Genomic DNA, 19,023 nt, shown 5'->3' with positions numbered 1-19,023 from the left:
ATTGATGGATGGTCCACAATAAATAGTTGATTTGCTTAATAATATACTGCTCAAAGAAGAAAATTAAAATTCGGTGATAGTGTCCGCCTTGATAGTGTGGCGTAACTACCACTATAAATATTAAATACCAATTCACTAGTATATAAGACATGTTAACATGATTCTATCATGAGGTACCTTTTGATAGATGAAGGTTGACATAGTCGATAATTTATAAGTCCCCTCATTAACGACCTGCGGACGTGATATGAACTTGCCCACATTGATGGATGGTCCACAATAAATAGTTGATTTGCTTAATAATATACTGCTCAAAGAAGAAAATTAAAATTCGGTGATAGTGTCCGCCTTGATAGTGTGGCGTAACTACCACTATAAATATTAAATACCAATTCACTAGTATATAAGACATGTTAACATGATTCTATCATGAGGTACCTTTTGATAGATGAAGGTTGACATAGTCGATAATTTATAAGTCCCCTCATTAACGACCTGCGGACGTGATATGAACTTGCCCACATTGATGGATGGTCCACAATAAATAGTTGATTTGCTTAATAATATACTGCTCAAAGAAGAAAATTAAAATTCGGTGATAGTGTCCGCCTTGATAGTGTGGCGTAACTACCACTATAAATATTAAATACCAATTCACTAGTATATAAGACATGTTAACATGATTCTATCATGAGGTACCTTTTGATAGATGAAGGTTGACATAGTCGATAATTTATAAGTCCCCTCATTAACGACCTGCGGACGTGATATGAACTTGCCCACATNTTTTTTTGTGTAGGAGAACAATCAGCATTTAAGTGTAATTTATAGATATCATAAACCAAGTCTGGGTTTTTAGAAATGTTAAATGAAGTTTTTATTTTATAAATGTCTTTTTTTTGAACTGTAGAAGTTGAAGGTTATGCTTGAGTGTTTTAAGGTTGCATTTTTGTTTTAATTAATGTATAAATGTTTATTCCCATGTTGGCATTTGGAAATGTGTGAAATTATGTTTTTGAAGATTTAGAGGTGCAATAAAAATGAGTTTTAAATGTTGAAAGTTTTCTGTAATTCATTAGATATTTGTCTACTAAATAACCTGGGTAACCGTTACTAAATTTAAATTTTGAGATCACAGCCAAAGGGGTAACGGTACAGTCAATATGCAATCGAAAAGCTTTTTATATGAAAGATACGAAATGATGAAAAAAAAAAAAACGTAAGAAAGGGTCGAACACTATTTCATGATATAAAATTTACAGATAATTAATTACTTAAAGTCTCATGTTTTAACCTAGAGAAGTAGAAGGAATGACAAATAAATAGTCAATATGCAATCGAAAAGCTTTTTATATGAAAGATACGAAATGATGAAAATTTGAAAATAAAACGAACCACAAATCATGTTAAAATTTTTTTTAAGGAAAAAAAAAAATCTTCAACAAATTTTGTTCTAAAGATACTATTTTCACGTACAAAATGCCAATTTTAAACACAAATATGTTAATTAACTGGAAGTGATTAAGTTTTGGAAACAGAAATAAAAAAGTGAATAAACACATCATTTTTCGATAAATTAGGATTCGGGACAATCAAAATGAGGATTGTCCCGAGGGGAACTTCAAAACTTCAATCTAGAAGATACGGATCAGGAAAGTAGCCGAAAGTTTGGATTCCACTTTTTGCGTATTACGCAATTACTCGGGACTTTTGGAATAAATCAAAAACTTTTTCCATACAATTATAAAACTCACATATCCAATAATTCTATACTAAATTTTGTTTTTTATAACTATTATTATTCTATTTTATTAAGATTGAAAATTTTTGAATAATCCTCAGATTTTGTATTCTTTTTTAAAATTTAAAAATAAAAAATTTAAAATTATGTAAAAATTTAATATCTTAATATTAAAAATATTTATTCGAAAAAAAAAAGAATAATTAATAATAAAAATTATATTTTGAATGGAATTATCTTCGAAAAATGAGTTTTATAGATGTGGGCAAAAAGTTCTTGACCGACTACAAAAGTTTCTGAGATAAGGCGAAATACACAAAAAAATAAACGACCTCTCTCCTGACTAAAGGATCAAATCTTCCAGGTTGCAGTTAAACCCCCATATTTTGATGGTCAAGAATATAAAAGTGTCGAAAAAGGTAAGTTCATTCAAAGAAAGCACGTATTTGTGTTTCAATTCGCAACTTAATTAATTGTTAGAACAATTGCAGTCAGCCCTTTGAATCATAAAAAATGGCACTATGTAGAAATACGGTTATTAGAAAAGTTAACAAGGGTTTGCGTAATATTTTTTTCCCTTTCTGAACAAAATTTTTTACTATGCCTAAATGCATAAACGTTGATCTTTTTCTTTATAGTGCATACTTAAGTTTATTGTATTTTAAAATATAAATATTTTTTTCCGACCTTTTCAAATAATAGATTAACTAATAAAATTTCTAAAGAAAACAAGCCACGAAAAACTTAAATGTTGATACTATATTTAATGCTTTTTTTTTAACCATAATTTATTTTCAAGTATATAGAAAAGAAAAAATTGTGGAAGTTTCAAGTTAAATTTTTTAATTGTAAAATAACAATGAGAGAGTAATAGACGTCTCTAGACCAATTAACGTTTGAGACGTTGCGTTTTACGAAAATATGTAAAATTGATGATTATAAATTAATATACCATATTTTAAACTCATTATGTATGGTTATAAATAATTATTGACAATATATCTTTTAAGTACAGATAAGTTCCGAATAGTCTTCATATCTTAATATTATATTTATCCCCTTTAAATGTAATCGAAAACTTCTTCAGCTAAGAAATAATCTGAGCCTACCAGAATGTTCGATTTAGAGATTTAAAAAAAAAAAAAATATCTATGTTTATATAAATCTAAGTACCTGATATAGTATTCGCAGTAGAGCAGAAAAAATTGCTTTCTTTGTGCTAGCTTGAAATGTTATGTCTGTGTTTAAATGTCAAAGCTATAAAATCTTGAAAATGCGAAGATTTATGAAATACATCATTCTTTCAAAAATTCTCGTGATTTATCAAACCATAACACAATAGCGGTTTCAGTTGGAGAACCCATGAAAATAGACATTTTGGATTTTTTTGTTACTTATTTTAAAATAAAAATTTTTTGTTTTAAAACCGAAAATAGTGCCTATTAACTTACAAATGAGTTTTAAAACAGATTTTGAAGAAAGAAAAAAAGGAAAATTTTTGATTTTAATCCTTACCGCTTTAGTGTTTCAAGTTTACTTAGGTCCAAACTATATTTCATACTAAGTGAAACTGTGAAATTTTTATGTCAAGCATAGGAATTTCTCTTTTATATTCTAGTAAAAATGTATTAATATTCTATTAATCAATCATGTAATTAAAATTATATATTTGATTGTAATTAAATTCATCGTAAATATAATAATAAGAATGTTAAAAACAAAATGATTCTGATTAATAAACCAATAAGTAAAAGAATCATCCCGTTTATATGGCCGCATTGATCAGTTAGGATTATTTGCTTAAAATGCTAAGATTCTTATTTGTGGATACTTCTACAATTATATATATGGCATATTTTATATTTTTTAAATCGTTTTTTTTTTAAAGTTGAAATATTGTTATGTATGAAATTACAATAAAATTAGAATAAAATGAAAGAATGAGATATAGCATCTTCCGGATTTCGTAATCTTGAAGTCAGTGTCTTTTACATAAAGTGGCAATTAGGACTGGGCGATAAATCGATGTATCGCGAAATATCTCATCAGCATTGGCACGACAGCCCTTTGTGAGCCTGGTCCTTCCTCAGAAGGTTTTCCCATGCTGCCCTTCTCCCAGCAATTGATTTCCAGTTCTTTACTTTTAGGATGGTAAAATCCTCATCCACGCAGTCTTTCCATCTCTTTTTGGGCCTTCCTCTTGGCCTTTTATTGGTGGGATTTGCATTAAAGACTCTTAACGCTGTTCGTTCTGGGCTCATTCTCACTACATGCCCGGCCCATCTCATTCAACTTAGTTTAATAGATTTAATGATATCATCGCGAAATATCTATTTAACGTATATATCGTCTAGCTGCAGAGATGTTGTAAGCGTATAGTTCGTGGCGTTGAATGATGAAGAGCGAATTGCGAGGGTCAGCGTTGAAATATAGAACGCTATGCATAGTTTCTTTATGCGCCATTTTTGTCTTAGGTATTTTACGTTTCTTAAAGATTATTTTTAGCGGGACTTGCGTTATTTTGCGATCGCTGTGCTTTTTATTTCGTCAGGATTTAACGTTTCTTGTAAATTATTTTCAGTGAGTCTTTTGCTACTTAGCGATCGCTTCGTTGTGCATTATTTTGTGACTATTTTATTGTCTGTCGGGTTTTAACGATTCTTGTCAATTGTTTTTAGTTGACCTACTGTTACTTTCGATCGTTGCGCAATCGCTGATATCATCAATTTTTGTTCTGAACTCAATCTATGAATTAAAAAAAGGAAATATGAATAAAGAGAGATTCTTCATTGACTTTCGTTTAATTATTGTTTTTCATTTTAAGCGATACAATTTAATTGGGGTATTTTGTATTTAACTTGTTATAAAAAGTTAGTTTTTTTTTAAAGTTTATTTAATGCACGTAAGTATAAAAGTTTGATTATTTTTAAACCAATAAATCTGCAGTCGTATTTAATTATAAAAAAATTGAAACAAAGCCTACATTTATTTAATTTGCTTTTATTTTTGAGAAAATTAAAACAAAGTTTGCTTTATTGCTTTTAAAAAAAATTTGGCAATTAGTTAAAACAAAAAATTTTTTTTGATTAAATAAAAAGCTAAGAAATGTTTTGACTCTTTTTAATAATTTAACAATAGTACTTGAAGTATTTTTCAAAAAATTCTTTAAATACTTGTTAGCTTTATAATTTGTTAGATAGTCAGTATCATTTTTAAACAAATAAATCTCAAGTTGATTTAATTTTCAAAAAAATAAATAATAATAAATAAATAAAAACCTTAAATTAAATTTTACATTTATTAAGCAGGAGAATTTGACAGTTAGTTAATACAATTTTATTATTTTAAATAAGTAAATAAAAGGTCTAACGAATTTCAAAAGCATGGGTTTTCTCAACAAATAATTCAAAAAATATTTAAATAGAGTGAACATTTCTATGGTTTGTTTTTTACTTTCTTTTTTTTTCTTCTTTTAATATTTAGTGCATGAATGTAACATATATTTTTTTACAGTTTTATTATTATTTTTAAACCAATAAATCTTAAGTCATTTTTAATTTAAAAAAATTATAATAAAGCTTGGGTTAGTTTTTACTTTATGACATCTTTATTATATTTTAATTGAAAAAATATAGTAATGCTATTGATGTTATAGAAACATTTTTTTAGAACTAACATTTTCTTTTGTAATAGATTTTACTTTTATTTATTTTTGATGGATTAAAAGATTTACGATAGATAATTTTTTAACATATGCTAAATAGCGATTTCTAACAGACGATGCAACACGATATAAATTTCTTACATCGCACAGTTCTAGTGGCAATAGTGTTGTTGATGACAAGAGAGTAAAGCAGTCCTTAAACTTAGGACAACGTCAAAGCATATGACATGCATAGAAATTTGGGCCAGTTATTGAATTTGTTATATACATACAGATATTTTTTAAGCATAATAGTAGTCATTTAACTTCTTCTACCTCAACATTAATAAAAAACAATTACAAATTATTACTGCACATTTGAATCTTAGAAGATAACTTTTAAGGAGTATATAGTAATCTTAATGCAGAGATGATTTTCATCAAAATTTTGCTTTAGTAATTCTTTCTCTGCAATACTATAGTAAAAAATTCAAAGGCAATCTAATAAAAAATAAACACAGTAAACTCAAAGAAACCAAATCTGATTTTTTTTTTATTAGTTTCCGTCCCTTTTGTCTTTAATTTCGTGTTAATTACTTTATTTACAAAACCTTCCACTGATCCTTTAAACTTTAACTGATCCTCCCTCCTTTAAACTGATTTCTTTAAAGAAAATGCAAATACATATTAACCATAACAGATAAGGTAAAAATGTCTTGCCTCTTCTTTTGCAGTTTATAATGTGTGGAAAAAAAGACACAGCACTTGCAGGCAATGAATGAGTCTTTTCTTTTGCCTGTAGAATGAATACCACTCAACATTGCATTAGAATTTAAAAAATGAATTGATTTAATGTAGACGCATGCATACAAATTTATTTCAGTCATTTTAAATCCAACACATTCAGAAGAGGTATTATGACTTAAGCTGTCTTAGGAAAAGTTTAAAACTCTTAGCTTGGAAGAAAAAAAATCCTACAGATGATGTGGATAGAAACCTAACCATGAAGAATTACAGATTAAATAACGTCTCATAATCATGTGATTAGCCCCTGATATCACTGAAAGTAACCCTGCTAGAAGCTTATCTCATGACAGCTAAACAATACAATGAATACTCATTTGAAAATATGAAAAGAACATTCATTCTTAAAATTGAACCAAATTTATATTATTTTCGAATTATATAAATCTATGAAAAGAAAGAAAAAAGGAAAGACAACAAGTGCTTTTTCTTCAGCTGGAATTAGCTTCTCTTAAATGGTTTAAGAAGGATCAAAATCGAGAAAATACTATTCTCATAGGTGGTATTTTGATACATAGATGGCTTAAGTGTTAAAGTATAGTTGTCAAGTGTATAGGTGGCTTAAGTGTTAAAAATAGATAATAAAAAGTCAAAATTAAGTACTAATAAAGAAATATACAATGGTCTTTTCTCTTAAATGTAATAGAAGCTTTGAATATTGGTATTTAATACACATTAAATAAAATATTTGACAATAAATATGATTTTAAAGTTGAAAACTTAACTTCTGATAAGGAAAAGTTTTGTTGATCTCAGAAAATTAAAATTATTGAAAATAATTGCATTTAAAATATACTTAAAGGAACGTAAAGACAATAATAAAAATTAGGCAACCTTATGACAAGTTGCATTTAAAAAACAAAAAGATGTTGTTTCTATTTTATGAACGCATGTAAAAGAAAAGGGAATCTATGCATAAACCATTAAATACAAAATTATATCTCAACAGTTTAAAAAAGTAAGTGAAGAATACATCAAAGTCTTTTTCTTATTTCAATGCTTTTAAGTAAATTGCTAATTGATAAAAACAAAAATTATAATAATATATTTTATTCAAAAAGAGAGAGAAAGCATGTCTAAGATTTTTACTTAGTTTTTCATTATTGTCTCATCTATAAAGTTTATAGAAAGTAATAGTTAAAAATTCATCTAACAAATTTTTTCCCCAAGTTTTCATAACAAACAATTAAAAAATAATATCTAAAATTAGAAAAAAGTGACATTTTCCAAATGAGTACTAATATTTATAAATTTAAAAAAAAAAAAAAATCATTAAATATATATTATATTCAATTTTTATATAACATGCCCAGATAAATTAATAAAAATTGTTATCTATCAACAAATAAAATGTATCTCTTGGTCACAGTCCTTAAAAATAAATAAAAAGTACAGTGAAATCTCAGTTAAGCAGACATTCTTGGGACTGAAAAAATTGTCAGTTTATGGGAAGGGCACCATAATAACGAAGTTCAACATCGTAAATTGTTTCTCGAATATTTTTAAAGATATAGAAATAATTAAATAATCTACAATAACTATTATTTATTAAACTTTAAAAAATATTTTTTTCTATACAAAAAGAATATAAAAAACGTTTGATATAAATACATGATTCTAGATGTAGCTACAGAAAAATGAATAGCCCCATGGCAGAATCGTGGCAACATTGTAACAGAACGTTATGGAGTTCTTGCAGAAAAATTTTTCCTTTGAGAAGTAAAAAAATTTATTATTCTTTCCTTGAAGAAATTTTCGAAAAATTTTATCCTTTCTTAGATACTATATCCAAAAGATGCCATTCTTGTGCATCTGAGTGGGAAAAAAATGCTTGTGATTTTTCTATTCTCATTTATGAAAAATAAAATAAAGAATAATGAAGTAAAAAAGTTTGTTTTCTCTTCTACAGAAAGTTTCGCTCTATTTTTTTTTCTTTTGCAGTTATTACTTTTAATTTCCACATAGCTTTGAAAATCCTATATTCCGATTCTGGTTACACCATATAATGTGCCAAATAAGCAAAAGAATTATAATACAGACACAAAATAGTTACGATTCTGTTTGTGTGATCTTTGTAGACAAAAAATTATTTTCACCTCTTAAAAGAAAAAAAATGCAAAAAGCAGAATTTTCTTAAGAAGGGTGTTGTAAAATTCGGGATAATTTAGCATAATCAGTACAGGGAATTTTCAGAGAGCAGCAGAAAATGACATAGGCAGCAGGATAATGTACAAAACAGATTATATAAAACCGGGGTTCCACTGTAGATGTGTGTATATATATATAGCACAATAACAATAAATATGAAAAGGATAAAGAGAAAGCTGATGAAAATTAATAAGACTGTGTATAAGCTACAAATATATTGAACTCATAAAATAAGTTCAAATTAAAATTTTATTTCAAATTTTTTTTTGTTATTTTATTTTAATAATTTTCTTCTTCTCGTTTCATTATTCTGTAATTTTATCCATGTTTTCTCTATACTTTGAACTTTATATATATATACACATACTACCCTACAATAATGGAAAAGACACTTTCAGTTTTTAATATTTATTTGACTTTCCCAAGAAATGCTTAGCAAATATTTTGTAATTTTAGAAGCGTTTAGTTCATGCACTTTTTAAACTTTGCAATAAGATTTTAAAGAATTTTGGGGTTAAAGGGATAGGCTATAAACTGCGAAAGTTTTTTTTTATACAGACAATAATTGCACATATTTTTAGACACTTCATGCCAGAAAATCAAGACATAAGCTGCAATTTGTATAGATTACTTTAGCTGTTATTTGCAATAACTGCATAAAATTTCGTAAAACTAGTTTAAATATTTATAGATTTTTATAAAAAATTAATGAAACTTTTTTGAACAATTTAAAATTAATTACAAAATTGTTTTAAAATTTGAAAATAGTTTGTAAAAAAATGAGAAAGATATGAGCATTTAAAGTAGTTATTTTGTATTGTGCATGTACAAGAAAAATTAAAAATAATATTTTTATAATTTTATAGTGAATCATATTTGGCAACCAATGGGAAAATTTTGATTCAAATATCGTAAAAACGTAAAAAGTTTCAGGCAATCAGCAATAAGAAAATTGCTTGAAACTTTTTATGTTTTTAAGAAATTTAAATAAGATTTTTTCCATTAGTTTCTAAATATGATTCACTACAAAATGGTGAAAAAATAATTTAATTTTTTCCTGAGTACACGCAGCATAAAAGAACTACTCTAAATACCATTTGTCGCCATTATCTAAACTTTTAAAAAAATTTTTTCACATTTTAAAACAATAATTTTGTAATTTATTTCAAATTTCTCATATTTTTTTTACTGAATATTTTTAAAGTTACATAAAAAAAAAAAAACATAAGACAAAAAAACTAGTCTTTTATAAATATATTTAGGCTAGATTTACGAAGTTTTGTAGTGATTACAAACAACAACCAAAGTAAAAGCTTTTGTAAGCATATGGAACTGGTTGAAATGCCTGTTTTCAGTAGTTCAGGAGAGATGCAACCATTTCTTACAGCTTTTTTCAGTTTTGTTGCTGAGTTAATGTAGCTCTGTGATTACTAAGTGTTATGGACCTACATGAAAATATTTATCATTTATCGCCATTAGCGAATGATCCCCAAGTCAAGTTCAAGGATTGTGGTACTGTACTGATCCAGAAATAAAACAGTAAAGAATGTCATTGACTTGTCACTGACACATTGATGGTGCTTCAACGAAAAAATTAACAAGACAAATAAATTTTTCTTTGCTATTGAGGAAAAAAGTTGCGGTAATGTTTAATTGATTGCCATAATTAACAAAAATTCGAGAGATGAAGCCTGAAATCGAGAATCTCACACAAAATGGAGCAGAATTGCACATAGGAGTATAAGAATCCTTCCTGACGAATCTAGCTCAGTGTACCCGCATACGGACTCTTGAGTAATTCAACTAACAGGATAAATAATTGACACTTTTGTATGCCGGAAATGGATTGTGGTTGAACAAATAGTGAAAATGTTGAATAGAACATAGTCAAAATCACACTTTTTGCACAATTCATGGCAACAATCATCTTGATAACGAAACTTCATATTGAAAAAGAGAAAATTGAGCACTTTTTACAAATACCCAATAAAGAAAGCACCTTTCAAAAAGGCTTTGCACCTCGTTTACAAATGTGCTTATTAATAGATGGATAAAGAGATTAAGAATTTATGATCTGCTTCATGACACAGATCATTTTTTACTTTTTTCTTCATTTAGGGCATTTTCTTTCCACCTTTTTCTAAGTTTTGTTTTAATTTTTGAAGTATAATTTGAAGTGCAAATTTATTTTATTTAACATAAAACTTAGTAATTTTTTAAGTTTTAATAACAATATTCGTTCATTTTTCAGTGATACTTGTTTTATCTTACCTTTTAGTAAAACAGTATATTAAATGATCTTATCAGCATAATGAATTAGTACACATCAAAAAGAATATAACGTATGGTATATTTTTTTGAAAAGAACACCTGATTTTCATCTTTTAAGAAGAATTAATGAAGATTTTGTTTTTAATTCTTTGTTGAATTATTATTTAATCAAATTCTTATTTATCTTAAAATATGTAATTTTTATGTACAATATCTTAAAATGGGAGATATGTATCATTTTAAATAAATATGTATCACTTTTATTAAAAAAGGATCCAAAAATTTGGAATCCTAGATCTTAGTAGTTTACAAATGTAGTGGAAATAATGCATGCTGAATGCTTTTTCATGAGAAAAATCTCATTAACAGTAGATTTTGAGTTGTTAATGTTCAAAATGTGCCATGGTGAAGGAACCATGCAAGTTCTTAGGCAAGGTATCATTCGTAGATAAATGTCAAATTGAACGTGGAAAGAATAAATTTGAGAAACAAAAATGTAGTCCATTAAGAGTGTCTATGAAAAAGGGAAATTAAAAAGGATACTATCAATTGAGGTTACCTAACCCAATTTTAAATGAAAAATCTATTTACTGCTCTATTACTTGGAGAGGACATTAATTTTGAGACTATACAAAGGTTTATTTAAGAATTGATATATGGTGTACCAATACATTTTTATTGCTTTCTCTTTTAGTAAAATTCAAAAAAGCCGCTCGGCAAAGTATCCCAGACAACTGAAATAACTTTGTCCATCATATGTTTTCTCTCTCGAAAGTTGACTTCTTATGAATTTCCGATTTGCAAGGGACAAGTGGTATAATGAGTAAAAAGTAACCAAGAACAGTTGAAAAATAATCATAATTATTAATTGTATTTACACTATATATTTGTCATATCATTACATTCTTGAAATAAAATTTTAGCAGATAATTGTTATCTAAAATGGTAAAAAAAAAGAAAAAAAAATACATAAAAGAACAAATGTCAAGATTTCTTTAATAGGGCCCTATCATTCCCTAGGAGATTGAGTTCTGAAAACGTCAGCCTGAGAAATGCTAGATATATCCACTTTCTCAGAAATGGATTTTTTTTTCTTTGTTTCTCAGATAAACAAACTTTCAAGTCACCATCATCAAAATTATTTAAAATTTTTGCAGGCAATACTTTAAAGTTTTTTTTTTCTTTTCCCAAATTGAATGTTTTGTTCTGTTTAAAGCGTTTTCACTTTATTATAGCTGGTTGAATAACAAGTAGCATCCTCCATTCTACTATGATCAGGATTTCATACTTGTTTTTACACTCTGTGGTAGTTAGCAAGAGATGGGCACAGTAAACCCAATTTCCCCATGTTTCATGAGGTAATACTTAACATCAAAGCAACAGCATGAAAATTTAGGTATGAAAATTAGGTGCAATCATATCTGTTCAATGGTTATTATCACAAATAGTCTGTCCCTCAGAACTTCAGAAATAAAAGTTGTTAAGGTTCTCGATTTGCTTGGTTTACAGTCACATAATAAATCATTATTTCCACACATATAAACTATCACAAAATAGAAATAGTTTTGTCTGAAACTTGTCAACAGTGCAACAACTAGAAAGAGCACTCAAAGGTCAATGAGTAACTGCTCTTAGTTGCCAATTTTTTTTTAAAAGAAAAGGGTAAGTAAAAAAAAATATATATATATATAAAAGTATCACAAAAAAAAAGAAACCAACAGGCATATTATAAAATTGAAAGAAATAGATTCCAAAATGTAAAAAAAAAGAAAAAAAAAAGAACAAAGCTAATAATAATTAAAAAATTTCATTATTTACAGCTTTAAAAATTTATTTTAACTATAATGCTTTATTGATAAACTTTTATAGCCAAAATGACAGATACTTGGAATGCGATAAATTCTAGCATTTTAAGAAATAGCATTAAGAAAAAATCTTAGAATGTTATCTGATTCTTAAAAATTCATAATAAGAACTAAGGGAAATTAAATGCTGATTTTTATATACAGCTATAAAAAGTGGTCACTAAGAAATAGAAATTCTCAAAAATACTACTAACTATTAATTTATAAACATAATTTCCAAAAGCACATTTTATTTTAATATTGCAACTATGTTTTTGAATATATATTTATAAACATTTAAAGAAATTATCATTAGCAAGGATGTGAGCACATGAACTTTATTATTATTAAATAGTTAGGCTACGCATAATTTTTTATTTTTGCAAAACTGCAATTAATGTAAAAGTAAGAACTATTAATTTTAAATTTAATTTGTATTTTTTTTTTTTCAATAGTCGAAGTATTTGTCATTCCAATCTAAATTAAATTAGTTTTCACATTCGACACATTACTATAGAAAATAATTTTTTATAAGACTTTCAAATATAACATCATAAAGACAATGAACAATCAGAAAAGCTAAAAATCAAATTAATAAAATGTAAAGAAACAAACCTGAACATCAGAAGGACTTTCTTTGCATTGCGTTTGAAGCCAGTTTAGGACAAATTTGGCACTTGGAATGTTAAGCTTATCATTTGGAATGTTATCATTTGCATCAATATTTGTATTGATACAGTCCTGTAGTTGAGTCAGAATTCTATTAACTAAGGCAATGGAATCACTTTGAACATTACAATCAGGTGCTCTTGTTTTAAAGCCAGATTGTGAATTAACCATATCATTATTGGTATCAGAAGATATATGTTGGGAATTGTTATTTCGAATAAACTCAGTATCTTGTTCTTGGGTAGCTGAAAATAAAATAAACATTAAGAATGAATTAACTCACAGACAGACAAAATTTAAAACTTTAAAGGTATTGATCAAAACTTAATAATTATTAAAGGTGATAATTACTAAGTGTGAATAGTATATGACCAGTGTACACATTTTTAGGAAGATTTTGGTTTAATCAGTGTTACAAATAAAATTCTACTATCTTTGCTCTTAAAAATAACATAACTTTGGTAAACTTTACAGATGTAACCCCTTTCTGTTCTGTTTTTATAAATTTTTGCATTGACATGCTTGCTCATATTTTGACCAATGATTTTGGCATTTGAAAGAAAGAAACTTGGTTTAGAACACAGTGTTGTGAAATCTGTAAAAAAATATAGTTAACATTAAGAACAAAGTCTGAAAATTGAACTGTCATGCTACCACATTAGATTCCTTGTTTACTTCTGGTTATATAGCAAAGAGTCAGCTAGAGAATGTCACTGAATCATGTGTACAGGTGTAGGTTCTAGTGTTGTATCATATGACACTGTGAAGGCTTAGTACCATATGTTTAATAACAAGGACTATGATTTTTAATAACACGATACTAAGGCCTGCCTGCAAGAACTTATGGAAGAAAATTGGTATTTAACCTTAGGAGGGTTAGCTAAGGAGTAAGATACCTTCCTTATCCATTAGTAGCGTCCGTATTCATTAGTAGCGCCATGCATCACATAAACTTGATGTACAAGTTCAATAGCTGGAAGCTGCATGAGCTGATTTAAGCAGATAAGGATAGATTTGTTTAGGCCTGCACTGATCCGCTCACCTTTGGCAATGCTCTGGATCAGATTGTCACTTGTGAAAGAAAGGGGTTTTACTTCAACGCAAACGGAAAGGATCCGTTTCTATACATCGACATAGCTGCAAAGTTCAATTTGACTAAAAAAAATAAGATAATGCTTTGTATATGGTGGGATTGCTAAGGCATTATCCTTAACGATTATCTGGATAAAAATAAAACCATCGAAATTAGTGCGCACAGCAAGATGCCAATCTGCTTTCATGAGCAAGAAGTACTATTAAATCAAGATAATGCAAGACTATGTGTCTACATTCATCAGCTGGATTCTGAATGGGATCTTTTTCCACACCTACTATATAAACCTGACATCATTCCTTAGGATCTCTGTCTTTCCCTCACCTGCAGTTACATGTTACTGGTGGAATCTTCGATTCAATACTGGATGACCTAAATGAGGTTGATTTATTTTTGAATTCACAGCCACCAAGTTTGGACTGAAGGCTCTGAAAAACTACCAAAATGATGGCAGAAAATCATAGGTTAGGGTGATGATTACTACTTAATAGTAAGGTATAAGTACTATGTTCTTGTTTTTTCCCCTAACTTTATTAAGATTCTTTGTTGGCAGAAAACTTTCATTACAATTTGACATAAGAAGTATATGTAAGCAATACTGTTCTAAATATATGCACTTGAAATATGTTATTTTCTCTATCAACTGGTGATAAATTATGCTTTATTAGAGGTGGCTACAATTTTCAACAAGTTTTAGTTGAAATACCTATAATAAAGCTAGCTAGATAAATATATAAAAAACAAAAGCTACTTATAAGTTCAGCTTGGAATAATCAAAGAGGCTATGTTCAAAAGCAAGATTCTACTTTCATGAGAATATTTCAATTCCATTCATTTAGCCTTATTTCATTGAATAGCATTTCAGGGACTCAATTTTGTTAATCACAAGTAAGGGTATGTTAAAGAACTTTAACACGCTTTTGCCTCTTATTAACTTTCAAACTGAATCTCTGAAAAATAGTTCTTGATCAAATAGTTATGTTTCCTAATACAGTAAAAGATATTTTTCTGTTTTTTTTTTCCCCACTAGACTGTACCTTTTCCACAAGGGGATTTTTTAGAACTTTTTCAAGCATAAAAAAATTTCAATTACCGCATTATGAAAGTTTTTCAGTTCCTCAGGGAAAAAAGTCAAAAATTTTTAAGACTTGTACTTAGCAAATCATGCATGAACTATGTTAATAAAATTGCTAAAAGTATGAGAAGTAAAAAATAAATCAATAAATATTACTTCATTAGCATAACATTAATGCATTTTTTAGAATAACATACAGCATACATTAAAACAATAAAAATATTTCATGTTTTTACCAGCAATGATATCATCCATTTGTTCTAGAGCTGCCGCAAGAACTTCACTAGCATCTAAAGGCCTATCTTTTATCTGTCCTTCTGAAGAATTAAAATTGATACCAGCAAAAGATTTTTCCATTTTATAGAAGTCTATATAATCAAAATGAGAAAATTGGAAATTTCTTAAAATAAATAGCAAATAAAACAGTATAAAAATAATTATCAAAAGAATATAATAGATTAAAGGTATCTACATGATATGTTAATGATAAATAAATAAATGATAAATTATGTAAGAAAAATTGCATTCTTCTGGGATCATAAAGAATCTTTTTTATAGTTAAACATTGACATAAGTCAAGCAGTAACATGAGCAAGTATAATAACAAACACTTCTTTTTTTACTCATTTTGATCCTAAGATAGTGCATGTGTTTTTATTGCAAGATACATCATTGTTAACCAAGAAAATTGTTTTTCTTTATGATCCAAAACGAATACCACCTTAAAATTTGGCACACACATTGCTAAAAAAAGGTTAAATAAGATCTATTTTTCAGAAAAACTTAAAATTTTTATTTTACAATAATTTGGCTATATTCTGGCCTATATATTTTCCAAAATGCTATTAAAAACTGAATAAAATGACATAAAATTGAATTAGATCCTTAATTAGGACAATTAGTTCCGAAGTTAGAGTTGTTTAAAAACTGTGAAAAAGTTTTGAATTTTCAAAAATACATAATTTGGAAATAAATGCTTTAAAAGAATAATACATTTGGTATTTTTCATACACTTGGATAGTTCTATAAATGAGTCAAAAACAAATTAAACAAACGTTTCCAACATTTTAACCATTGGTTGAATAGGTACAGAAATGTTAAATTCAATTGAACAATCGAAACATGTAGCAAGAAAAAGGCTTTTGTTTCTGTGCAATTGAATCAATATAAAGCTTGTTGCACAGCCAAAATTCATTAAGATCACCCAACCTTAAATTTAGTCATTAAAATTAACTATTTAATTCAATAATTATGTAAAACTCTTAGGAACAATTCGTTTAATTTTTTTTTCATTGAGTAACTTTAAGAACTTTGTAATGCTGCAAAAATCAAATTTTTATCTTACCATAATTTTAAATAATTCACCATAATAATAGAATAAATTTCTACTTTCAAATCCATAACAAATAATACCACACAAGCACAGTACCATTACATTCTTTAGCTTCATAAGTTCTACCACTCCAAATGGTAGAACTTAGGTAGATAATCGTAATTTTCCCTTTTGCAAAACAGCTATTCAAACAAAATTCCATTTATGTTTAAACTATAGAAAGATTTTTCTTTCCTATTCAACTCAATGTAACTATACCAATAAAAACCAATAAAACAATACCAATAAACAGTAACAATACCAATAAAAAGATAAACTAATCAATTTAATTTTATAAAGTGATTTTCATTTTTTCTGCTCTTTTCAAACTTGAATGAAGAATACAGGAGTTTGCAAAGTGTGTGCTATGGTTACTTTGCATGGAGAGAGAGAAGATGTGATGTGAGGTATCCATGATTTCAAGCTTTATACTGATATTTTTAGAGTTCTGTTGCAATTTTAAAAAAAAATTTCAATGAAGAATTCATAGAGATTTGGATTTATTTAAGACCTGTGTATTCTGTTCCTAGTCAAGAAGTTCTGAGGGTTTTTATTTCCATAGCTGAGTTTTCAGCCTTTACGGATGAGCAAATCGAACTTGAAAATAAATAATGAAGAAATGCATATAGCCATACTAAGCGTTATTCAATAATTTGAAAAATCATATAATAAACACTAAATGAATTCACAATACTTTTGAGTTCCCATGGTACATTTTTTTAATATCAGATTTCTATGTCAATTATTTTTTATTAATTGCAATGAAAGTACTTGAGTAGATGTAAATATAAGTTGCATATCAGCGATGTTTATATTCCTATCGTCTACCTCTATAACAGGAAATTTATTATTTTTGTAAAACCAGTAGCAATGTTTGCATGTATTACTACATAATACAAGTACAAATCATATACTTTATAAGAACTCGTCCAAACAGAGTAAACTTAATTTGTCACAATCTCTCTAAATTACGCCTGTCTCTAAATTATCTTGTAATTTTTTTTGTTTTTTTTTTTGCCTTTCTATTGTACAAACTCAGATCATATATGACCATACAGAATTCATTCTAGACCTTGAAATAAATATAGCATAAGTAACTGAAAAGGGCATTATATTGTCAAAAGGCTTATGATTTTCACTGGAACAAACCTATTTAAAGTCTTGGGGACTTCTGGGCAGTAGTCCGCAAAAATCCAAAAAGGGGAAAAAAAAAGAAGCAAATAACAGAAGGGGATCAACATGAAGTCTATTACTTGAAGTCACAGTAGTTTAAAATCTATTTTGCGATTATAGTAATGTGAACAGGCACCGATATCCACTCTTAAGTTTATGCCATCAAAAGAGGAAATTTTTTTTATAATAAATTATAATAGTAATAAACCTTGTTAATTAATGACGAAACGTGGGATACTATCAAAATTTATATTATAGGAAATACTTTTGTTTGCAACATATAAAAAATATCCACATTACATTAGAGAAACTATTAAGGAATATTTCATTCAATGGAATAGTAAAGATGAAACAAGCTTGTTCTAATTACATATTTCTTTTATTAAAATACTTCATGCTTTGAATAATCCAATTTAACGAAAGATTTCTTTTTAAGGAACTCCACATACAAATATAGAAGCGTTAAATTAAACAATAGGTAATATCTTAGAATTAATTTCTCGAACAATGCAAATGATGACAAAGTTTATTCACGGCGAAACACACAGATATTAAGTATTATTTGACACGAAATAAATATAATAGATTTATGACATATAACTTCAAGAGATTACACTACGCTCTAAATGTAAAAACATACCTGTCATATTATAAGCTCATATACAGAAATTTTAAACTTTTAATTAGTAATATCAAAACTAACAAACTTTTGTTTACTATTTACCTTTTAAAACTCGCGACGGTTAAAGTGATTGCATGTGCAAACAAAGAGCGGATAATTATTTGACGGAACAACTGTGTGACATATACAATGACGTCAAGAGTAAACCTTAGTTTATCGTAATCGGTGTTCTATAGCTACAATGCGCCATCTTACGGCGATTTAAGAATTCAGCTAGTCAGGTAAAAAAGTTTTAACAGGTACTATTTCATTATATTTTACAATATTTTTTTTACCATTTAAATGTGTTTTTCATCTAGTTTCTGATAATTACTATCAGCTTGAGGATCCGTTGTTAATAAATACATGCTAGTTAGCTTAAAAAAATTATTTAAAGTAGAATTATTCGCTACCGCAAGTTCGAACATTTTATTTTATATAATAATAATTGATTTCAAATCTCTGCTTTATAATTTAGGATGTTATATTTACCTCTTAATATTGAATAAAAGGTACATGATTCAAAAGT

General features: G+C 27.4%; 1 protein-coding gene across 3 annotated transcripts in view; it reads right to left on the bottom strand.

Moving 5' to 3' along the window:
* Positions 1-18,587, bottom strand: part of LOC107447993 (liprin-beta-1) — a 79,005-nt gene extending 60,418 nt beyond the window's left edge. For all 3 annotated transcript variants that reach the window (XM_016063064.3, XM_071187507.1, XM_071187508.1), the window contains exons 1-3: positions 18,474-18,587; positions 15,525-15,656; positions 13,067-13,365 (exon numbers count right to left, since the gene is read on the bottom strand). In XM_016063064.3, the coding sequence (XP_015918550.1) occupies positions 13,067-13,365; positions 15,525-15,656; positions 18,474-18,480 (438 nt within the window). In that variant the 5' untranslated portion in view covers positions 18,481-18,587. The remainder of the gene's footprint in view (positions 1-13,066; positions 13,366-15,524; positions 15,657-18,473) is intronic.
* Between the last annotated feature and the right edge of the window lie 436 nt (positions 18,588-19,023).

Source organism: Parasteatoda tepidariorum, chromosome X1 (assembly GCF_043381705.1).
Source record: "Parasteatoda tepidariorum isolate YZ-2023 chromosome X1, CAS_Ptep_4.0, whole genome shotgun sequence".
Classification (NCBI taxonomy): domain Eukaryota; kingdom Metazoa; phylum Arthropoda; class Arachnida; order Araneae; family Theridiidae; genus Parasteatoda; species Parasteatoda tepidariorum.
This window is presented reverse-complemented; position numbering and strand designations above follow the sequence as displayed.